Source organism: Penicillium argentinense (genome assembly GCF_028826775.1).
Source record: "Penicillium argentinense strain IBT 30761 chromosome Unknown utg000002l_segment0_segment0, whole genome shotgun sequence".
Classification (NCBI taxonomy): Eukaryota; Fungi; Ascomycota; class Eurotiomycetes; order Eurotiales; family Aspergillaceae; genus Penicillium; species Penicillium argentinense.
The window spans coordinates 3,374,515-3,397,005 of NW_026622661.1; the positions used below are offsets into that span (position 1 = coordinate 3,374,515).

The 22,491-nt window shown below is 51.6% G+C and overlaps 10 protein-coding genes across 10 annotated transcripts; 4 read left to right on the forward strand and 6 right to left on the reverse strand.

Annotated features, from left to right (window-relative positions):
- Nucleotides 1–449: 449 nt before the first annotated feature.
- N7532_002069 (uncharacterized protein) lies at nucleotides 450–668 on the reverse strand (the record flags this gene model as incomplete). The annotated part of the gene is made up of 1 exon (XM_056614563.1): nucleotides 450–668. The coding sequence occupies one exon, from the start codon at nucleotides 666–668 to the stop codon at nucleotides 450–452; it is 219 nt and encodes a 72-aa protein (XP_056479604.1).
- On the forward strand, nucleotides 667–1,793 carry N7532_002070 (SET domain-containing protein; the record flags this gene model as incomplete). The annotated part of the gene is made up of 2 exons (XM_056614564.1): nucleotides 667–1,500; nucleotides 1,554–1,793. 2 exons carry the CDS (start codon nucleotides 667–669, stop codon nucleotides 1,791–1,793), a joined length of 1,074 nt encoding a protein of 357 aa, XP_056479605.1.
- Nucleotides 1,794–2,135: 342 nt separating this feature from the next.
- On the reverse strand, nucleotides 2,136–2,377 carry N7532_002071 (uncharacterized protein; the record flags this gene model as incomplete). The annotated part of the gene is made up of 2 exons (XM_056614565.1): nucleotides 2,136–2,262; nucleotides 2,292–2,377. The coding sequence occupies 2 exons, from the start codon at nucleotides 2,375–2,377 to the stop codon at nucleotides 2,136–2,138; spliced, it is 213 nt and encodes a 70-aa protein (XP_056479606.1).
- A 2,334-nt stretch (nucleotides 2,378–4,711) lies between these two features.
- Nucleotides 4,712–6,540, reverse strand: N7532_002072 (uncharacterized protein; the record flags this gene model as incomplete). The annotated part of the gene is made up of 4 exons (XM_056614566.1): nucleotides 4,712–5,304; nucleotides 5,361–5,981; nucleotides 6,041–6,227; nucleotides 6,277–6,540. The coding sequence occupies 4 exons, from the start codon at nucleotides 6,538–6,540 to the stop codon at nucleotides 4,712–4,714; spliced, it is 1,665 nt and encodes a 554-aa protein (XP_056479607.1).
- A 1,735-nt stretch (nucleotides 6,541–8,275) lies between these two features.
- On the forward strand, nucleotides 8,276–9,037 carry N7532_002073 (uncharacterized protein; the record flags this gene model as incomplete). The annotated part of the gene is made up of 1 exon (XM_056614567.1): nucleotides 8,276–9,037. The coding sequence occupies one exon, from the start codon at nucleotides 8,276–8,278 to the stop codon at nucleotides 9,035–9,037; it is 762 nt and encodes a 253-aa protein (XP_056479608.1).
- Nucleotides 9,038–9,283: 246 nt separating this feature from the next.
- Nucleotides 9,284–9,745, reverse strand: N7532_002074 (uncharacterized protein; the record flags this gene model as incomplete). Its single annotated transcript, XM_056614568.1, has 1 exon — nucleotides 9,284–9,745. One exon carries the CDS (start codon nucleotides 9,743–9,745, stop codon nucleotides 9,284–9,286), a length of 462 nt encoding a protein of 153 aa, XP_056479609.1.
- A 498-nt stretch (nucleotides 9,746–10,243) lies between these two features.
- N7532_002075 (glutamate--cysteine ligase) lies at nucleotides 10,244–12,645 on the reverse strand (the record flags this gene model as incomplete). Its single annotated transcript, XM_056614569.1, has 8 exons — nucleotides 10,244–10,545; nucleotides 10,601–11,249; nucleotides 11,305–11,890; nucleotides 11,951–12,076; nucleotides 12,139–12,314; nucleotides 12,372–12,437; nucleotides 12,506–12,578; nucleotides 12,635–12,645. The coding sequence occupies 8 exons, from the start codon at nucleotides 12,643–12,645 to the stop codon at nucleotides 10,244–10,246; spliced, it is 1,989 nt and encodes a 662-aa protein (XP_056479610.1).
- A 1,006-nt stretch (nucleotides 12,646–13,651) lies between these two features.
- On the reverse strand, nucleotides 13,652–14,103 carry N7532_002076 (NADH dehydrogenase [ubiquinone] 1 beta subcomplex subunit 7; the record flags this gene model as incomplete). Its single annotated transcript, XM_056614570.1, has 3 exons — nucleotides 13,652–13,756; nucleotides 13,852–13,973; nucleotides 14,052–14,103. The coding sequence occupies 3 exons, from the start codon at nucleotides 14,101–14,103 to the stop codon at nucleotides 13,652–13,654; spliced, it is 279 nt and encodes a 92-aa protein (XP_056479611.1).
- Nucleotides 14,104–14,497: 394 nt separating this feature from the next.
- N7532_002077 (putative APSES transcription factor) lies at nucleotides 14,498–16,735 on the forward strand (the record flags this gene model as incomplete). The annotated part of the gene is made up of 3 exons (XM_056614571.1): nucleotides 14,498–14,539; nucleotides 14,648–14,834; nucleotides 14,898–16,735. 3 exons carry the CDS (start codon nucleotides 14,498–14,500, stop codon nucleotides 16,733–16,735), a joined length of 2,067 nt encoding a protein of 688 aa, XP_056479612.1.
- A 2,219-nt stretch (nucleotides 16,736–18,954) lies between these two features.
- On the forward strand, nucleotides 18,955–20,649 carry N7532_002078 (uncharacterized protein; the record flags this gene model as incomplete). Its single annotated transcript, XM_056614572.1, has 1 exon — nucleotides 18,955–20,649. The coding sequence occupies one exon, from the start codon at nucleotides 18,955–18,957 to the stop codon at nucleotides 20,647–20,649; it is 1,695 nt and encodes a 564-aa protein (XP_056479613.1).
- Between the last annotated feature and the right edge of the window lie 1,842 nt (nucleotides 20,650–22,491).

Consider the following 22,491-nt stretch of genomic DNA (forward strand, 5'->3'; position numbering starts at 1 on the left):
GTGTCGTACCAGAGCATCACGAAAGCCGGGGCTGGGCGTCTCTTCGACGTGCCTTCTATTGTTCCTTGTGCTGATTAAGTATGACGTGTGGATCTGCCTCGGCGGGCTTTTTCCATTTTCGGTTTGCCTCCACTTCGCTTCTTCTCTATTATTTTCAGGTCGGAGCATCCAGGGCCCAAGACAATGCCAGTGGCTTCATTCTAAAAAGATCACCGAGCCTACACCTTTGATTATCATTTTTTCTAGGTCGAGAATGTATTTCATTTTCGAGGTTTCTTTCAAACACGGCCGCTACCCGTCTCTGCGTGCCGACATGGCCGACAACAAGCGAATCCTTGCATTCAGCTTGTCGACGAGACTCTTTCAGATACCATGCGATTGACCAATGAGAGGCTCGGAATCGTGCGTGCGATCGTGCCGCCAATCATCCGCAGTCGCTCGGAATAGCCTCACATCGGGGCTGTGGATGGCGCTCGCATTGGCTGGCGACGGCCCAGAATGGCGACTCTCGGCCCACTCGTCCACCAGAACCAAACGGAGCCCTCAGCAGTGCGGTCCTCTTCGCTGCACAACTCCGCAGAAATTTTGCCCTGGACTGCGATCTTGACCCCGTAAAGCACCACATCCCAATTCGCGCCCATCGCTGGATCCCGGCACCACCACGCCATGTCCGAGGTCGTATACCTCACGATCGAATCGTCGACCCCCATTCGTGTAGACGCGATCTCGCAGGCTCAACCTGACTGGATCCACCCGCATTTAATCCAGAGCGCCGACCCGGTCAAGGGTCGCCAATTTCGAGTGTCGAGTCTGGTCCCCAAAGGCGCCTGTCTTCTTGTCGATCGCCCATATGCAATTATTCCGGTCGTCGATGAACCGCAGTCTAGCGACAATCTGATTTGCAGCAATCCCGCTTGTAATAATCGCGCCGTCAAGCACGCGGAGCGACTTTCGTGCCCTAACGTCTGCATTCCGGACGTGGCATGGTGTAGCAGGACTTGCCAAGACACTGACAAACTCCGACACGACTTTGAATGCAGCTGGCTCAAAAGATATGCGAGCTCAATAAGAGCCAAACGAGGTGAATACGACTTTGGCATGCTGTGGGTGATTGTCCGACTCTTGGCCACCCGCCGTATCGAGATGTGCGACTCGGCACCGATCAACAGCGCCATTGCACCAAACTGTCAGCAATCAATCTATGGTTGGCAAGGCATCGAGGCATTATGCGGATCTTCAGACACCTGGTCTCATGATCAGGTCCGATCGTGGACTCTGCTCGTGAAAAAGTACCTCCAAAACGGCCCGGTCTTGCCTCACGGATTACCCTCCGAGCGCATACTTCATCTCATCTGCCAAGAAGAGGCCAATTCGTTTGGACTGTACCCCCGGGAAACGGGTTTTACGTCAAGGCCTGAGTCTCTGGTCGACCGGGGAGAGCAATTTGCAGCGTCTGTCTATCCTACTGCAGCGATAGCCAACCATTCATGCGTGCCAAATGTCAGATATTTTCTCTCCCAAGGGCGACTGATGCAATGCTAATTTAATCCCAGATTATTCATAAACCGGACGAACTAGGTCGGATGGTCTTCAGAGCGTCCCGCGACATTCTTGCTGGCGAAGAGTGCTGCATTTCGTACTTCGACCTGACGCGCTTCACCGACCTAGAGTCTCGCCGCGAACATCTTCGAAAATCATTCAAATTCGTATGCCAGTGCGAAAGGTGTATATTCGATGAACCTGTCAAGGAAACGGATACATGGGATGCCATGCCATTAATGGATGGATTCTGAGGCTTGATTGATTCAATTCGCGTTGCTGGTTTACGACATACAATCCTTTTTACACTCAGCATTTTTTTGCATAGCGCGATCGTATTTGAAACCATCATGAATTAAGACATACTTTTGCATACAATTAGAAACTGAACAGGAATTGCAATTAGGTACTGGATAAGGCCAGCAAGCAAAAGGTATAAAAGCAACAAGCAACAGGATCCCATACCGATTCGCTAAAATTCCTCGAGATTAACGTAAAGTTCGATTGTTTTCGTCAATCTTCCATTGTCAGGTCTTTCTCCTTTTCGTTGGCCAGGATTTACCTTTTTTTTTGTGACTCGAGACTCTGTCTCGGCTTTAGGAGCTTGATTTTTCCTTGCCGTTTGTTTTGGTCTTGGGCAATCGTCTCTTGTCTCGATCTGTGATGGTGTTCTTACCCTCGGCGGCGGACTTGGTGCCAAATGAACAGGTCCACGTCTGTCGCCTTGTTTGGAGAAGTCATGATCATCATACTCTGGAGGATCATGACCGGGGTAGCAGCCAGGAGCGTTCTCTGGCTCCTCGAAAACTCCGGGACGGGACGAAGGGTTTCGAGGCATTTCGTCTAGCTTGTCGGCCAGGCCATCTTTGAGAAGTTCTTGGTCTTGACCTCACAATCAATTAATGTATAATTACTTAGTGAAGGCGACACCTGAATTCCGTGCTGAGCAACCCACCACCGAGGAGGAGGGTTTACATATGCTACGCAAGGTGAGTGTGGTTTAAGCCAAACTTCTTTTGGTGTATATTTGAATCCTCTCGTCTACGCATCAGCGGGTCGGGATGGGTGAAAATAACATTGAGTACCATCTGGATTTCTGAAAAATAATGACCACCATCTCTTCGAAGATTCTATACATCAGCAAATCTATGCCAGCATATAGAATGCAAGGGAAGCTTCTGAGGTGCCCATACGTGAAGATGGTATGATAACCGTAGGGCGATTGTTCATTATAAGAGAGATAATCATGCTCGCAGCGCCAGTTACCCTAGGATTTTGCAATCAGAAGTGTCATGAGACAAGGACTCTTCAATGTCTCTCACGTTGTTTTCGATCTTGCACTCGATCACATCGTAACGACCGAACGCATCACGGCCCCTCAAAGTGCCCTGTTTGGGATATCGCCTGGATCGATGGACAAGCGTTGATTGTCAGGGTATTCATTTGTCTAGTTGAGAAGAGGCGTTAGACACGCCGGTTACGTGTCTCGCCGGGGATGCCTGCAGAGCTTACCTGGCCCTGATAGTCATCCCAGTGACGCGTGTATTCATCCATGACGATGAGATTAAATCGACTTGACCTTGGCTTGATGTTATGAAAATGAAAACAATAGTTTAGGCAAAGCGTATGGAAGGTTTGCACGATCTCTGCTAGTAGGGGAAGATGACGAAGGTTCGACGTATAGGCTCTTTCGGAGTGCTAAGTGTGGAAGAGAGAATTCAGGATAATTCTAGACAAAACAGAACCCAAAGAGCATTCAATCGACTAGTAACACCTATGAAATCAAAGCAGACACCCCAAAAGGTCGCAAACCCAAAGGGGATTAGGAGTCTCGGCACTGATATTTCTCCGTTGCGTTTGAATTGCGATCTATGACCTCATGGATGTACCAAAGAAAAGAGGCCTTTAGCCAGTATTTCTCTACTAATTTAGCTCAAATTTTGAGCTTAAGGTATAAATGAGGAATATTTTGATCGGACAAGGATCTTGTGGGAAGTTTTTGTTCAGTTACGTTGTAGTTGGTAAAAGTCACATGGCATTATATAAATAGCACTATGAAAGACAGGTGCAACGACAATTGAATAAGCAAAATCAATGACGATCCATTCCAAAGAAATGGGAACAGATATTTAAATCTAGCTACTGACAGCTATCGGAAGTTGCTAGACCTTCGCCGATAACATTGACGGCAGTTGCAGAAGGGGATGTCCCTCATCATCAACTCCCAAGCCTGGAGGATAACCCGGTCAGCAACTTCGTTTTGAGATGGAACCCTCTCATCTAGCCGCTCGCTTGATTCTATAATAGCGTTATCGAAAGTATTCGCAGAGTTGTCAGTATCATCGTAACCATGAAGGGTTAATCGGCCAATGTGCAGGGATAACATATAAAGAATCTCACTAATATCTCTTTCGAACCCTTGTCCTCTATCAACCAGGCTAATGGCATCTCGAATTACCTGTTTGATGCCACTTATCCGGAGAGTAAAGCACGTTGCTCGCTGAGAAGCATCTAGCAAGGAGTCAGGGTGATAAAAATAATTATCAAGTCCTGTTACAATCCCCTCTAGCTCAATTGTAAGGCTATTAAAGTCCACAGGCTGACGCCTGAGTATATCGCTGCTGAAAAGACAGAGCTGGGCAGAATACAAGGACCTAAAATGCCTAAATATCTCATCTCTCTCCTGCGGAGAGAGGCCTCTACCCACGGACATGCGGGCTGGGTTATCTGAGGATATGCGGATTGGGTTGTTGGGGTTTTGCATCCTTATAGATATCACTGTGTTGGGGTATTCTGATAAAAGTTGCAAAAGAAAATCGTCGTGATCATATGCAGTATGATACGAATACTTACACTGGTCTGAGGGAGTACCGAATATTTATAATTGCAGTTAGGCCAAGCGAACTTCACAGTGTTTCATCTGGTAACTAATCGAGTCAAAATAAAACCTGGATACATATTTTGTTCGTATTAATCGGATTGACTAGACAAAGTTTGGAACTTTATCCTATTGTATTTATTGCAACAAGGAAGGTCGCAATATAGATAGCGAAACAATGGAGCAAAAGGATGAGGCGGATGAAATGTCTTTGTCTCTCCACAAAGAAGATTGTCGAATATGTGATTGTCTAATTCCAGAAACAATCTTCAAGTATGTACACTCCACCTGGTATCAGCGCCAGAATGCTGGGGCATTTGAATTGATATACTCGATTCCCTCTTTTCGCCAAGTATCAGACTCCATATGACTTGTCGTGTTGGCATCCAAGAGAATATTCACTGGTGTTTCTTTCCCATAGGCTGCCCAATGAACACTTTTATTGACAACACCCGAATTTGGATCCAGGTCATGAATGAATGAAGCCCACATACTTGTCATCATAGAGCTGAGATCGAAGTAGGATTGAGGGACACCTGCGAAAGGCTTTCCATAGTGATAGCCTAACCCAGCAATATTATGAAAGACGAATGATACTTCTTCAAAGTGCGTTGCCCCGCTGAGAAGCGGCACGTCGGCTGAATGTACGTTGAAGCGATAGCAATAGGCAGGTGTTGATGCTTCCGTCCATGCTTCGCATTGTCGGCGCCGGTTCGCATGCATCGTGAAATCGCCAGCAAAAGTACTTGTGCGCCTCCACTCATATCCCATCGATGGGACACGTTTATCCCCCAAGTATTCTGGTATGCCTTGTGATGGGTCGTCAGGATACAATTCGAGAATCTTTTTCGCGACCATAGGAGGTGTCTGGAAGCCAAATGCGCCATCTGTAGTGAAGTAAGTTAGTTTTAGAATTGCAGGCAGGAACTTTCAGGAGTCTTACCGGTAAGATAATCATAGAACTGCTCGGTTGTATTGATCCCAGTTGGCCCGAATGCGGTTCCCTCATCTGTGTTGGTTCCAGAAATGATCGGAACTTTGACGAACTCATGCTTGTTGAGCTGGATGCTGCCCCAATTTCGTACAAAGTCTCCATCAACCACCGGAGTGAAACTGTATTGAGGTGATCCGTCGGTTCCATTGAGAACAGCATTCAGAGTCTCGAATGGGACTTCCCGCAGGCACTGTAGCGTGTCTTCGGTGTTGGTACAATTCACCCTGGCGACTATTGCGTCGTAGGAAGACTGGTATGTGGTGTAATTTGACGGACTTGCATATATGGAGCCTCCGGACTCCATAATGCCAGCCCTGAAAAGTTTGTCGTCCCGACCACCGTACGCTGTAAGATGAAAGCCCACCGACATACCGCCAGCGGACTCGCCCCAGATTGTGACCTTGTCGGGGTCTCCACCGAACGCAGCAATATTTTCCCGAATCCAATGCAGAGCTAGTCTTTGGTCTCTCAGGCCGAGATTTGTGTTGCCGGTGCCAGAAACTTGACTCGAGCTGATGAACCCCCAGGTTGAGAGTCTGTAGTTGAGGGTCACGGCGATGAAAGGTTTTCCTGGGCGCCATCATGCTTTAGATTCAGCCCAAGTTGGAGAATAAGCCAGGAATACGCACCAATAGCATATGAATTTTGCACAATTGCGGACATGTTATAGCGCTGGTCGGCTCCGGATCCTTGGTAGAACCCCCCGCCGTGGATCCACACCCCGACCGGAAGCTTGGCGTTCTTGTGCGCTGAAGAGCCGCGAATCACGTTGAGCGTTAGGCAGGCCTCGGACTGGGGGTACCAGATGGAATCCGTCTATCATTCATTAGTAGCAGTTCATTCATGGGGAAAGTTAAGGACCAACCCCGTAGCCCACACAGATGTCTGAGTATGCTTTCGCGTCACGTGTCTCATCCCAACTTTCATTCAAGGATTGCGGTACGGTGAATCGTAGGTCGCCTACAGGCTGCTGTGCATAGGGCATTCCTAGGAAAAAGTCCTGGTTGAATGTGTCGCTGTGTACACCAATATAAGTGCCATTGCGCACCGTAGCTGTGGGAGGTGCAGCGCTTGGTGCGGCGTTTATAGTCGCACCCAAAGTGAGAAGACCGACGGCGAATCGTTTCATGTTTGCTCTGGATGACAGAAGCCTTATGCAAACAGACTCTGTCCAACATGTCGCGCTGCATTTTGCTGCCTTCATATACTCTTCTTCGGAAAAATCTGGGGATATGCATTTGCGGGGAAGGCCAGGGCCCCACACCCGAGTTGTTTATGATCAGCACGCATGGCAGGATAAGCCCCGAAGAAACCGGATGGTAAGTGTCCGGGGTATTCCCAGGTCGCGGGATATGCCGTCTAGAATTGCCGTTCCAGTACTAAAGCTCTCGGTCGCCGGAGTTTCCGGAGATGGCGACGCCTCGAAAGCCCGGGAAGAAGTAGTCAGAGCCGAATGTGGAGTCTGAAGATGCCTCTGAGAGGTTGGATGTGGTGGACTCATCACTCACAGTGTAAAATGTCCTTAAAGTTTAGCGGATATATGCCCGGATCGGTGGTAGCTATGGCATTAAGACCGAGGTTTATCCGGGGAGGGGGACTGTGGGGATCAGTGTTGCCCGAGGCACTGATGATCAGTGCTAATTACGAATTTGTCGGTTGGAGTAGCAATCCATCAATCTATTAAATCTCGAGGTCTGATTAGCAGAAGACAAGCTTCTGTGACTAGCCTCGTTCCGTTGATAGGTGTCGCCTCGAGACGTCATAATGGTCATTTGGCTGAGTGGAGGTATCCAGTGTACCTCGGGTAACAACACAGCAAGCAGTAGCTACTACCACCTCCTAGGTAGTAGAGACCTTGCTATTTATATGAGGTGTTATTCTGTTCACAAAATCAAGATCCAGGAAAATTCAAGTTGGAAATCAAGCTGCTAAAGGTAACATCGAAATTTCACGACAGTTTGAACTTGAGATTATGAAGTCTGTCAATTGACGACCTTGAATCGAGATGCATAAACGCCATAATTGAACATTCAGTTAACACTCTCATAGTGAGATGACTTCTCGACAATTTTCTCGTGAATAAGCCTCGACTTTGCTGGATATATACACACACTCAGAAGGTTGAGTAAGTGTGTTTTGCATTCTGTTTGATTGGGCGTGACCCTGGAACGACCAGACGCACTACCTGGCTACCATCCCCGAACGATCTAGATCTGGGAATAAGCATAATCGGACATGCTAACAGCCTTTCGGGCTGCACGGGCGTTCAGCCCCTTCCAACTGAGGGATCGACAGCCGGTTTCATTGGACGTGACGGGGCAATCGAAGGATTAACCTTGGTGATCGCATGAGCCAATCCCGATGCAGCCAATACGAGCCATTCTGGGATGGAACAGTTGCCTAAATCGATCACCCTTTGCATGTCACAAGAGGAGGCCCGCTGATCCCGAGCTCCCGCGACGACTATCTTCAAGCCCCCTGCTACACAACATTCAACGACAGTGACCCCTGGGAGAAATCTCACCAGCCGACTGCTCGGCTTTCAGGTGTCACATCATCTGCCAAGTCGAATCGAGTACGAGCACATCCCGTGCTCAGTCAAATTACCTTTGGAACCCTGCAGAGTCGTGCAGATCATTTGCCTCACTGAGTAAAGATCGGAGAACTCATGAGTCCCGCCGGCCACTGAAGAGCACAGCTGCGCCGCTGTGAGCAACACGACGCGCGCAGAATACGAGGCAATGGCCACCAAGGGCCCCTGACACACTGCGACATGCTCATAAAGAGCTCTCGCCAGAATCCTCGCGCAGCCCAACCTGAAAGCTGAACCCTGCTGAATTTCTTCTCCCCGCAAGAATTGCGCAATGGAGCTGACAATCATTTTGCTGGCGCTCAACGCGCTCTCAACATTGCCACAGGCACAGGCATGGACGTTTGTGTGGAGGAATGCCACCAATAACTCCTTCGTCGAGCACTCAAACGGGGCCATGCCCTGCACTAAAGTCAGCAACCCCAAGGGCATGCTGTTTGAATATGACTCGGAGGACCAGCCATTCGCCATTTCATTATTTGGAAACAGTGACTGTTCTGGAACCGCCGGGGGTTATGCATCCAATTATCTGAGCAAGAATGCGAGCACGGCCATCGACTCGTTCAAGGTCGACTCCACCACGACGACCACGGCCACCTCCTCGAGTTCGGTCCAGCCCACCACCAGCGCAGCAGAAGCCGCAGCGTCGTCTCAATCGGGATCAGACATGTCGGGTGGTACTATCGCGGGAATTGTCATCGGTGTCGTCGTGGGCGTGGTCATTATCGGGGGAATGCTCTTCTTCCTCGGTCGTCGCCGTCAAAAGCCTCCCAGAAACCCGGCTACAAGTATGGGGATGGGATTTGCGCCATCGGGCTTTGGATCACCGGATACACACACATCCCCATTGTCGTTCGGGGAGATGGCAGCGCTGGAGACAAAGAAACGGCAGCAGTCCCACTCATCGGCCCCAGAGTCGTCAAATGGACCTGTTCGGGTGGTTGAGCTGCCTGGAAATTACCAACCAGCGGAGCTGGGCAATTATAGTGAGCGGAATGAGCTGGAGGGTCAGGTCCGATCGCCTGTGTCGCCCTAGTCAGGCGGACATTGGTCTTTGCTATATTGTATCATGACTTGATTCGGGCGGGATCTCGATGGTATGTAGATCATATGTGATGACGATGTTGCGTTCAAGCGAAGCGAAAATATCTTTTCAAGCGGAATATCCTAATTTCAGCTGAAGTTTGAGGGATCTTAACAGAACATGGATTATTAATCTTCTTTCTTGTTTGTCTGAACGGCCCAGTATTCACCTCATATCGCATCGCATCCGTTTGATTTCTTAGTCCATCCCCATCTCTTCCTCCGTTGGCCGTCGACAGGAATCTGCCAAACCAGTCACTTTCCACTCGCCATTCAGTTTGTGCAAGACGAATAGTTCAACACCCACATGGTCGACGACCCCATTGATTTTCGCCCGGAACGGCGCCCATACGGCTGCGAGATTCCCGGCCTCGTGTATCTTGACTTCAGGATCCCAGATCCGCTCGTCGATGTCGTCCTTCAGAGTCGTCATGTACTCAATGAACGATCCGATCGTACAAAAGCGCAGCATGGTGGGGGAGGGAGGGGAAAGGGTCATACCCCCGGCGCGAATACAATGCTTTTCGAAGTCGATGCGCGATTTGGCGCTGAGCGCGGCGAGGAATCCTTGCGTGACGGCGATAATGGCTTCTGCATCGGAGGCCTGAGAGGCGGAAGCTGCTACTGTCCAGCAGATGTCTGAGGGTGTGTGGTGGAGCATGGTGAGGAGGTGCTTCGTCAAAGGGAGCCTTGAAAGAAAACCAGGACATTTTTCCTTAATGTGTGGCTACTGCTTGCTTTTCTAGTGCCATGTCAGATCAATTCCCTGTTTCTTGCTTAGCGGAATCTGCCCTGATCTAGGCCCTGCATGGGAGGAGGGTTGCTACCGTTGCAGTGCTCCCCAACTAGTTCCCCCTTGTATGACCTGCCTCCGTCTCAGCAGATCCGAAGACCTTGGTTTGCGTAGTACGAGAGGCGTCGGCTGTTGATATGAGGGAGATTTTGGGATGTTTCGTTAATAGTCTGACTTGGAGGCAATCAAGGATGGACGGTAGAAGAGAAGAAAGCTTACATTTCCGTTATGCGATGAAGAAGAATTGTGGACAAGAGGGCTGCCCCCGGGCATCAATATGTGCAAGTGTATTCATTCATGTTCTATGCTTTCAAGCCCGGTATTTCTATCTACATGGGGAATGAAAAGTTGGAAAAAATTGTCTACCTAGTTCTTGCCCCGAAGGAGTTCCCACCCAACAGAGCCATGCTTGCCCTCCTTAGCTGTCATTTCTTCGACGGCTTTGACGAGGTCGTAGGTGATTTCTTCGGAGACAACACTGTCGTGCTTATAGCTAGGATGCTTGTTTACGAACTCGCGAATCCATCGGGCTCCGGTCCAGAGAGTTCCATCGGCACGTTTGCGGATCAGGTCAAGGTAGGTGGCGAGGAAGCACCGGGTCTCAACATCCACATTCACACTGTTAAGATAGGACTCCACGAGGGGAATAAGACCGGGGAAAGTCCCGCCTGAGCACCCGTTGATGATCTCAGAGATAGTCATCAATTCGTACTCCGACTCGACGGGGTCCAGGGGGAGGAGAGGGTGGCGGCGTGTTAACCGCCGAGGAGGTAGCGGAGGAGAAGTTGCTGCCGTTGGACGACTGCTGGGGGTTTCTTGGAGTCCGCTGGGCGAATGGATCCTTGCGGAAATAGAATTTCTGGTCAAGCACGGCATTGCGAGCGTGAGCCGTCTCCATATTCTCGGTCGTTCGGGGAATAGGCAAGTAGAAGTTGAGGTTGAAGCTCAAGATAGCTCGGGTGATGAGGACGATGAAGATGCTGAATGCTGCGTTTTCGAAATCCGTGATTTGAATCTCCATGGACCGGAACTCCACTCGCCAACCGATGTCATCCTTTTCGGAAGGCGGGGGCTTGAACCGCATGTGTTGCCAGTTGGTAGATTGAAGGTTTTCGAAGTGGTCGCCTTTGGTCAAATCCAACTCTTCCAGATCCTCGGAGAATATCACCAATGGATCCCGAATGAACAAATGTGCAAAATGCGTGGCCAGGAGATCGTCCATTCCTCCTTCCATCAGCCGATTCTTAATATCCTCATCTACAACCAAATCCGGGTCGAGGTATTCTTTCCGTAGACGAGGATCTTGAGAAATATAAGTCGAGTTTGAAGCATACCGAGACTTGGGGATTCTCCAGCGGTCATTCCTGAGAGGCTGTACGATGTCAGTATATTCCCAGGTTTCAATGAATAGTGGAATGGTGACTCACAGCTTCTCCTAGCTCTTCAGGGGTTCTATCGTCCACGGCATTACCGATCTGGTTCCATCGCACATCCGTGTCCACGAGGAAGCCCTTATATATAGGGGTGGCCGCCGTGAGGGCAAGAAGAATTGGGCCGAGCGGACTTAGCTGATCGTAAAGCTTTCGGCCCTCCGTCATATTCTTGGCTTGAAAAGTAATCTGCAAGCAGCAGCTGCCCATACCAAACGCCATTGCATCCATATAGACATGGTCGTCTTTGGCAGCGCCGTTACGCACGTCCGCATCCTCGGGCCATTGATGGAGGTCATAGTTGACGGTAGGGTCCTTGAATGGCGAAGGGGTGTTAAGATCTTTATAGACAGGCACATTCAATTCGACCTTACGCCCTCTTCGAGAGCGAATATTGGCAGCCAGTGTTGGGAAGCGGATATGCGGATTAGCGATCTCATCGGGGACAAACTGAGAACGCAGGGCAGGCCCAGATGGCGGATAATAGGGCTGGATATAATCATCTTTCGTGCCCAGCCGGGGGAATGTGGTCAGAGTGATCGGGGATTCGTTTGGCGCCATGTGCGCTTTCGCGACCTCTCGCCTAAAACATGATCAGCAAACATTCAAAACGCGATGAGACTGTTCTCTATCCAAAAAGTACCTCCACTTCATGTTGCTCTCCACCTTCAGGAGGTCCTTGAACCCGATTCCCCAGGGTCGCCCGGGTGTGGCTTCCAGCATAAAACGACCGAATTCCGGGTGGAAATGAGGCGGCTCCTCACCATCACTAAGGATTGTCAGCATCATTTCCCATCAACGACATAGTCCTCCCATGGGGCGTCAGCTTACTGTTCCCCATTGCTGCCATTTTCTTTGTTACCCCCGGCCTGCCACAGTGCCTCGTCCCGAGCAAGGGATTTCAGAATTTCGGCCTGGGCGAGCGATAGCCGGGCCTTTTTGCTCGAATCGTCCAAGGCTACCACGAGATATTCTACCTGCGTTATTGAAGGAGGGATAATTAGCTTCTGCCGACATCGGCAGGTCGTGTGATGCTGTGGAAGGGGGATATCGATTGCGCATACCTCATCACCCCAAAGAAGGGCATCGCGTTCTTTGCCACGAGCTCGTCGCCAGTTCGCCAGTAATTGCTGGTTTCAGATCAGCTCCATCTCCCACCGGTGTGTTGGGCGATCCAACAACCCCTCATCAAGCATACCTCAATGCCCCACTGGCGTACTTGGCCAGCCTTCTTCTTCGCCTCTGGCCATTCCAGAGCGGTCCCCAGGGCACTAGATCAGAAATTAGCAATCCCTTACAAGCTTCCATCGTCAACTGAGCCACGTACAGAAGACCCATGGTGTCAGTGCCGTATTTCGAGGTTCTCCGCGCTCCGACAGGCGCAAGGCGGGTCAAGAGTCCGAAGTATGCGAGGAAAGTACTTGATCACAGCCTGAGGTCGATGGCCTCGAGGCAGACGGTGGTGTCAAGGAGGGGTCCTTGAAGTTTAAGGACGGAAAGAAGCGCGCATAGTCCCCGCGTTCCGCCCGGTTCTTTTCAATTCTCGCATGGGGGAATTTTCAGTCGCAACGCTTCCCGGCGGGGCATCTCGGCGATAACGGCGGGCGGATTTCTAAGCAGTCACCTGATTGCCATGTACAGTGTCGTATACATACTTGAGATGGATTGCTGCATCTGCTTCCCTTTGTTTCTTCCTTTATCAAAGATTTTCGAGTTTTGTGCCAGGTCTCTATACAAAGTTCCTCTACCATTGCACAAATGAGACGTGCAGTACCTTAGTGACATGCCGGGTTCAAATCACGACAGACCTGCAGAACAGACCCCGGCGCATAGCGCGCCACGCAGGTCGAACCCCGGACCTCAGCACCCCCGAATATCGGAAACCGCAATCTCACCTTTGTAATGGTAGTCATTCACAAACCCTGACATGCCAGAATACGAATGGATATTTCGGGCCACCCGTCTACTCCTATCGCGGTAAGACGAGTGCCGCTCATGCTGACCAATACTGGCAACGCAAACTATGGATTACCAATCCCCGATTCCCCAGGTGTAACCTCATCTATAACATGTCTTGATACTTCTTTGGGAACGCCCAGAAGTTTCCCTGCGCTCAAACACTCGGCCGCGATGATGACCCTTCTCGGACGAGGTCCTGCCTAATACCAACTTGCAAACATCCGGTAATCTATTATACGAGGCGTCACCGGCAGAAACGGAAAGTAGAAGGTCCCAACGCCAAAGGCAGTTCATGGGCAGTCTCGGTATATCGTCTATGTACATAACCTGCTGCTTCACCAGCAGTCCCGACCGCAGCAACACAACCTAGAAGCTTCGCGCAGACTCAGTTGCTGCGGGCGCCGTCCTTGGAGGCCCGGAGCTCGTCCATCTTTGCCACCCGCTTCTTGAATTCTTCGTACTGACACTTTTCGTAAGAGTGTCGCTCGTCCTGTAGAGATACAACAAAAAGTACCGAGTCAGCAAGGGAGTGAACAGCAGGGTGCGCGGATTCAATTCAATCCGCTGTCTTGGGGGCATTCGTACCTCGCACTTCCAGGGAAGGTAGTATTCGGCTTGCCGGCAGCGGTTCAGCGGGATGAGAAGGTGTGCACACGAGTCACGGTACTGCATAGGGAGGCGAGCCTCCGACATTTCCTGGCGGGTTGCTGGGGTTGCTGAGGTTAGCTTCATGACACCAAAAGTTCCGAGGTTTTAAGATGACTCAATTGATCGAGGGATCGTACCGGAGGTGTCCGCGAGGCCCACAGCACTCTTGACTGACTCGGCGACAGTCATTTTCGCAGGATTGAAGGTTGCGCAGTGGAGGAAGAGGGAAGGAAGGCGGGCTGGACTGCAAGGTTGGCGGTTTGCATCGTTTCGCTATGTTCCTGTGGTCTCATGTGTCATGTGACTTGATCGTAGCGCCGGTCACGTGCATCAACCCGGAAGAGGACTAGCGCCCAGAATCCACTTTACGCGCTGAAATCGCGTCGCGATGCCGCCCTTGCTCCGCCCGCAAATCGTGTCCCTACACCAACGGTCCTTATTTGCGTGCGTGCAATGTGTCAGGCCCCGGAACATTCTTGATACTACCAACCTGTCGATCCTCGAGCGGTCTCGGGCGCCTACGTGCGTGCCACTTTGGTAGTCGAAAACGTACCTGATCGCTGTCGTTCGACGGCGACACACGATGGCCGGAATGGAGTCAATCTATTCTGCCACCTACAGCAGTGTATGTATTTGATATTGGAAGCTGTGGTCTGCACGGTCTTGGTCGAACCAGATCCCTTCCTTTCCATCTCACCTCTATTCCCCGATGTTTTTAACGCTCTTCCGATAGGTCCCTGTGTACGAATTCAAGGTCGATGGCGACAGTGTGATGAGGAGAAGGGCGGACGATTGGGTCAATGCGACGCATATTTTGAAGGCTGCTGGGTTCGATAAACCTGCAAGGACTCGAATCTTAGAACGGGAAGTCCAAAAGGGAGTTCATGAGAAAGTGCAGGGCGGTTATGGCAAATATCAAGGTACGACATCGTGGATTGGGAGATGGCGAAAGGCCGTGAGTGGCTAACATAGATGTGCGGCAGGGACATGGATTCCTCTCGGTGAGGGTCGCCTGCTTGCCGAACGCAACAATATCCTCGCGAAGATCGCCCCAATTTTCGACTATGTCGCTGGAGATCGCAGTCCGCCGCCGGCCCCGAAACACTCCTCGGCTCCCTCAAAGCCGAGAGCACCACGCAAATCTACTAATCGCTCGGCAGCCACCGAAATCTTCAATGTGGTTCAACCCAATCGAAGCATGGGACCTCCAACCCTACCCCATGAGCAATACGAAATCAGCACTCAGTTTGATGACAACGAATCTATCGAGCAAGCAACCATGGAATCTTCGTCCATGATTGCGGACGAGGATATGTTGCAGATGTCCCAACATGGCGGACGGAAACGCAAGCGCGGGACGAACGAGCCCAACATGATGTCCATCAGCGAACAAGAGCATATCATTTACGGCGACCAACTCCTGGATTACTTTATGACCGTGGGTGATGCGCCACAAGCCACAAGAATCCATCCCCCGAAACCTCCGGACAACTTCCAAGTTGATCGTGCCATTGATGATTCTGGGAACACGGCGTTACATTGGGCCTGTTCAATGGGTGATCTTGACATCGTGCAAGATCTACTCCGCCGAGGTGCCGACGTCAAGGCATTGTCCGTCCACGAAGAGACACCGCTTGTTCGAGCAGTTCTCTTTACCAATAACTACGAAAAGCGTACATTCCCTGCTCTGCTTGACTTCCTACTGGATACTGTCTCTTTCCGGGACTGGTTTGGAGCAACTCTGTTCCATCACATTGCGGAAACGACCAGAAGTAAGGGCAAATGGAAGAGCTCACGGTATTACTGTGAGGTATTGCTTGACAAACTGTGCAAAACTTGCTCACAGGAAGAAATCGATCTGCTGCTGGCGTGCCAAGATGAAAATGGTGACAGCGCGGCTCTCGTGGCGTCTCGCAACGGTGCATTCCGACTTGTGAATATGATTCTGACACACTGCCCCCGGTCTGGTGATTTGATGAACAAGAAGGGAGAGACTGCCAATGGCATCACGCAATTTTCGCACCATACCGAACATGATATTCCACCCGCTCCGTCGTCCGTCACTATGATGAATGACCATTTTGAGGGCCCTGCTGGCGACCTTATGAATCCGGACCACGCCCCCATGCCTTTACCAGTGGATTCCGGTGCCAACTCAGAGCTGCTCACCAAGATCAGCACGATCATGTCGGAGGCGAACAAGAAGCTCGCGGTGACCTATGGCAATTCCAAGATTAACCAGCAAGACTCGAATGATGTTGCGAACCCGGAGGCCCTCTTCGAGCAGCTCGAGTCGGATCGTCAGAAGATCCAAAAGCAAGCGGTTGCGATGGCTGCAAAGGAGGCCGAGAATGAAGCTAGCGATCACCAGCTGGGTCGATATGAGAAGCTGCGGGCCAACTACGAGTCACTTCTCGAACAGACACAATACGCCGATTTGGCCCAGCAGTTGAACACCGGGGCGCCACCGGAGGCTCCACGGGTGAACCCATCCTCGCTCAGCCCTGAGGAACTGGTGGTCCGCTATCAACTCGCGCGTGAGCTTTGTACTGCACAAAAGACGCGCCGCGGCACCGTTAAGGACCTTGCCCAGCAAACGGCGGATGCTGGTGTCAGCACCAAGTTCGACGTGCATCGCAAGCTGGTGGCTCTCGCTACTGGCCTGAAGGAAGAGGAACTCGACCCCATGGCGGCCGAGTTGGCTGAGACCCTGGAATTTGATCGCATGAACGGCAAGGGCGCATCCCCCGAGCCTGAACACCGAAGCCTCGCTTCGCAGAGCGAGCTTCACCCGGGTTCTGGCGTGCCCGTCGATGCGTGAGTGGTCACTACTCACCATGGCCGCTCCTCTTCCTCTTCACCCTCATCCTGTATCCGTAACGATTTTCATTGTGCACTTTCGTTCTCCTTCTGGCATGACTTCTGACCTCTGGGCGGATGTACTTGACCAGCAGATACCCCAATGTCTTGTTTTATTACATTCTATCTTCTTCGTTTACCTTTCTCCTTCTGTCCTCGCCACGCCTGTCTCTGTCTTCGTCCCCCTATCGATTGTCCTTTTCCAGGCCTGGACGGTTCGATCGGAATGCTTGATGATTTTCGGAAATAGTTGACTAGCTGGCTGGTTCCCAAACAAGCGCTACTGCGTGTCTCCCCGCGCGGTAGTTTTTTTGTACAAGTATGATTGTATGTGTACATAGGGCTAGAAAACCTACCGTTCTCCACATCGTCGATGACCATTCCATGACGACCAATGTCTGAGGGGGTGTTTGATTAGGCTGACACGACGGATCGGCATAGGCGTAGATCATAATCACAATACGGGGTAATACCAAGCAGAACCACCGATCTGGCCCGGGTGGTCCATGTCCGGGGCTGACAGTGGACAGTACAGTGCTACTAATGCTACTTGTACGTAGCACACACAGAGTCTAACATCATAGTGGCCTCGCCACTGGTGTGTCCAGCTACAGCAGGCCCTCCTCTCTCTGTTCGATGGCTGGATTGGCCACCGGGCGGTGCTTGGCGGCGGCAGCAGGGGTGCTGTGAGAGGCCCCAACCAATCGATGACCGGGCGATGTGACGGGGCTCTGGCCTCGTCACTTGGCACCTGCAGACGCGCCCATCATTGGCGGTGGCCAGCGCCCAATGACAGCAGCCTAGTTCGCGCCATCCGCGCCTGGTGAGCTCAAGCCGGCTCGGCGTGGCCATTGATGCACTGTATGTATGTAGTACCCTCCCGCCTAATACGCTCGAGTCGACCTAGGGTCGGCTCAGGCAGCATTGTAGCTGAGGGGCCCATTGTTCACGTTCGAAAGGACAGCCGAGGGTCACGGACCAATCCGGACTGCCCGTTGGTCTGCGCTAGTCCGTTATGGGACTGGCGGCCCCCACTTTCATCTCGTGTCGGGCGTGTTGCTGCCTTTATGCCTCAGGCCCCCAGGCACACTTGCCTGTTCCCCACATCCGCACCGCGCTCGTTCTTCTTCCTCTCTCCATCTCTCTTCCCCCCATCCCGTAATCTTCGCTTCTTTCTTTTTTTCCTGCATTCTTTCATTCTCTGCAGCTCGTGTCTTGATTGGGAACTCTCACAAAATCCGCCAAAAAAATATCCTGCAAATAATTCTTCCGATTCGTTCCACCCCTGAAAAGAGTTGCTCGTGTCTGGCCGAGACCCGACCCGATTTTGATTTCGGTTCGATCCTCGATCCTCGATCCTCGATCTTTGATCTTACCTTCCTACCCAACCACCCCCAAAACACGGTCTTGGTGTCCAGACCTTGTTACTGGCGTCTCATCTGGTTGTCCTTTGGTACTTCCCAGATTTGGTCGTGCATTGTGACTCGCTGCTGGTCGTGTTGTCGCCTCTCCCGAGTCCCTGCATCACCCGCGTCGGCTCCCTCTCTTTCTCCTTCGACTGGGATTTGCAGCGCATTTCCCTCGGTATTTTCGGTTCTCAGTCTTTAAACAGACTGCTCTCTTCGGTGTTCGCTTAATTACTTCCGCCTATCGTCAACTTGCCTTTTGCCCCCCGACGTGACCGTTGGATTCGTAATCGCTGTCGAGAAAAGAAAGTTCGAAACCCGAAAATAAAGATCCCAAGGAACATCGCTTTTCTGTACAGCAGGATAATATTGATACTTTGCGTTTCCGCCTGCATCAATCAGCCTCTCTTTCACTTCCTGTTGCATCCTTCTCTTGTGGTATGTGAATTCCACCCTCTGCCGAACTCCACGAGACCTCAACTGACAGCTGCCTGATTGCCAGACTTCGCGACTCATTTATCCTCACGATCCGTTCACTTCCTTCATCTCTCGCTCACTCTCGCCTCTCGGAACCCCTCTCCCAGCGCGGCCGACTCGATCAGTTTCGCTATTTCACGCCCGTCATAGACCGCATAATTTTCTAATCCTCCGACAAAAACTGCTCGAAGCTTCGTGGTTGATCCCCAACGCTTCGCGCACCTGACGCGATTTGAACGCCTCCGCCGAAACATTTTGCACATACCAACATATCCGCCCTCTCTCGACGACCCTGAGTATGGACGCTGGCGGTCTTGCTCAAATGACTTACAACAACAACTTCAATAATGGCACCTCTCTCGGTGTTCCGAGCTCGGGTTTCGCCTCGCGAGGCAAGGGCTCACACATCAAGAGATTGAGTGTCCCCCCTCAGGTGGCCACCATCGATGAGTCCCAGCCCTCGATCTCCACTCCGCGTACCAGTCGCTCGCACCTCTTGGCTGGTCTGCGCACTGCTCCTCGTTCCGCCACTATTCCTTCTCAGCATCAACAGCGAAATGGTATGGAAGACCCTCGATTCCACGTCCTGCCTAACCGAGGCCTGGACCGAGTTCCGCAAACTGCCACGGGAGCTGGATTCCCGCAGCACGCATATGCCAACAATCAGAGAATGGGTGGGCATGGCGGACACAGCGGACATCGGGAACGCCCGATGTACACTCTTCCGGAGCAGGTTCTTGCACCTCCCACCCTTGAAATGGGGGTCGATCCTGGCATGGATGAGAACATGTATGCCGAACTGATGTCGACCAATCTCTTCCTGGCGGCTCAACAGCAGCGCCTGCAGCAGCAGTTGATCAGCGTCACTGCTGCAGCTCAGCAGTTCCAAGGTCTCAACTTAGGAGGAATGCCTATCCAGCACCAGCCCGCCCCTTCGCCTTCGATGCCTGGCATGGGATTCTACCAACAGCAACTGTTGCAGGGTGTGCAGCCCATCGTGCAGCCTGTCCCTGGCCAGCCTGGCCTGTTCTCCGTCTACAACCCTCTCACCGGTCAACAAAGTTACATCATGGATAACAGCTCTGAGGAAACCAGCTCGCTATATGCGGACAACCATCTGGCCGGTCACCAGGTTCCTCAATTTCGCGCTGAAATCTCCCCGCCCGCAGAGTCGGCTCCATCGCACATGTACTTTTCGCAGCCCATCTCGCCGCCAAGTGGCACTCCTTCCCCGCCGACCGAGTCCACTGCTTTCCGCCGTAACCACCGAAAGAATCCGCCGTTCAACCCAGCACTCAAGACCAGCATCGATACGACCAAGGCCAATGTCGGTCCAGGCCCCCGGTCCGCCGCTCTGCCTCCCACTCCTGCCACAGGCACATTCGGACCCGGTCAAGCTCGCGCGGGCGAGCACCCGATCCGTCAGCCTCGTGGCCCGCCCTCGCTGGAGGATCTCGTGGCCAAGCCGACTTCCAAGCACGAAGGAAGCAAGAATTTCGCAACTCGTCAACGTCGACGTGCTGTCCACAACCTGGTTCGCGCTGGAATTGAGCGCCGAGGTGACACTCGTAGCTTTGGATACAACAGCAGCGGAGGCACCAACACTCCCGCCAGTGAGAAGGAATTCACCTTCTCCGATGGTGACGATGCCACCGTTCGCAGTGGTAGCCTCTCCAGCAAGCCCAGCCTCGGCAGCCTGCGCGCAGCCGCCAGCGGCGCCATTGGATCTGAGCGCAAGGAGAAGTCCGGCCGTGAGCGCAAGTCTCCGGACAGCCCCTACCAGAGCGGAACTCCCACGAGCGAAGACGGTTACTTCGGGTCGAAGCTAGCGGAAATCCGCGCGGACAATATCTCCCTCCCCAGTGAGGCTTCCTCGCCCTCCGTGGCGGCTGTCGTCGCGGGCCAAGGATCAACTGCTCAAGGCCCCGAGCGGCGCAAGACGCCGATGCTTGTGTTGTCCAGCGCTGAGAAGCGCAAGACCCCCATCATGTAATGCCGACCAATCATGTGACAGCGACGTATGACCATTTCATTCTCCCTCTCGTTGGGCGGGCCTTTCTACCCTTCTCGATGCCCCAGCCCAAGGTCCATGGACCCTTCCATTCCTTTTCCCTATTCTCATGTCCTGGCACTTGTTGCTAGCTTTTTTACGTTTTCAGTGTGATGAAAGACCTGGATCAGTCTGCAATGACTTCTTTTTCCGTTTCGATCCCCTACCTTTTTATCATGGTTTTTCTTCTCTTCTTTACATTCTGTCTACATGCGTTTTGCCGACCCCGTTGCTCATGCGAGGTTGATGCGAACTATCTTTATTTCTGTGACGAGCATCGCGAGCTCCTCGACTGGACTGGGAGATGCTAATCTTGCCGTCTTGCTTTCTTTCGGGTTCCTGTCGTACATCCGGTCATGTACCTCAGTCTGCCCTGTCCTCTCTTAGGATCCACCAATGCATACTTTGCCAATTAATTGTTCGAGTATTTCTTGTAGAAATCGATGTCTTAGTGTTTCGCTCCATGTGATCGGCCGGCCTCCTCGAAAATCCATCATGCTCGGATCGAAGATAATGGGCTATCGTGCAATGATTTTGACCGATGTATGGTCCCTGTGATGTTCCGCTGAGATGAACCTGGCATAATCCCACCATTCTATACTTGCTACCCAGATTCACAGATCAACCCAGGCGCTTCGTACCTAGACCAAAGGGCATACTCTACTACGTAGGTCGTATCCTCGACATTAATACTTATCAAATGGACTGGCGTAGCAGGACTGCCAAGTTTTGTACCAATACATCCACCCATGCACGTGCTAATTCCACAAATATCAAGCTATAGACATCGCATTCGGCGTCAATGCTATGAATCTCTATGGAGTTTCGGAAAATATTCAATCAACAAGAAAGGGTAACTATACGGCACCACACAGCTGCCACGTGGAACGAAAAGACAAAAGGAACCAGACCCAGGTCCATGGTTAGAGCCCGCCATTGATCGAACCATGGATCTGTCACGATGTCGTAAGTTGCGGCATGAGGTCAGTCGGTCGGACGGCAGACGTGCAGGATGCAAGATTGCTGGTCCCGCCAGTTTGTTTCCCGGATCTGGGGACTAGGAAGGTGAGGCATTGGGCATGGGATGCTTTCCTCCGGCCTAAATGGCCTAAACAGGAAGGACTCTCTCCCTGGGATTGCGACCCCTGGCTGTTCCCGATAGAATAATGCGAGTCATGGTACCTGACTATTTCTGGTTTATTTTGGGCTTCCAAAGTCAGGAGTTTTGGCTCGGGCATTTGAGGTTTCTTGCTGCTGTGGAATTTATCCTTTTTTTTCTATCTAGGCGGAGATTTGGCCGAGTTCTGCCAGACCGATCGAAGTTAGTGCATACATCACATCGCGTCATATATTACTCCAGTAATTCAAAGCATTGCACGCGAATGGGAAGCTGGTTTGAACCCATCGCAGGAATAGCAAAGCAACCTAGTACGCATACATCATTCAGATAGAAGAGAGAGCTGCTAGGTCTGGGACTCATCCATAAGAATATGATTCACAGCCTATTATGTACAGTTCATGAAGTCAATACCTATAATCCTTGTATGTTTCTACTACCCGGTCTGCTATAAACTGGCCTAAGCAAGCTTTTTTCTTTTCTAGGCTCCGGTGGGTTCAGCGGGAAGCACTGGCTATGGCTCTCAAACAGTCCCAGGTTCAAAGGCTTTGATAGACTGTGAGTAACATTTTGACGAGGACCCACTATGAGGAATCCTTTCCTTATGCTTGATGCTGGTTAGGATTGGGATCTAACCCCTCGGTCCTATAGAGCAGTGGGCGAGATGC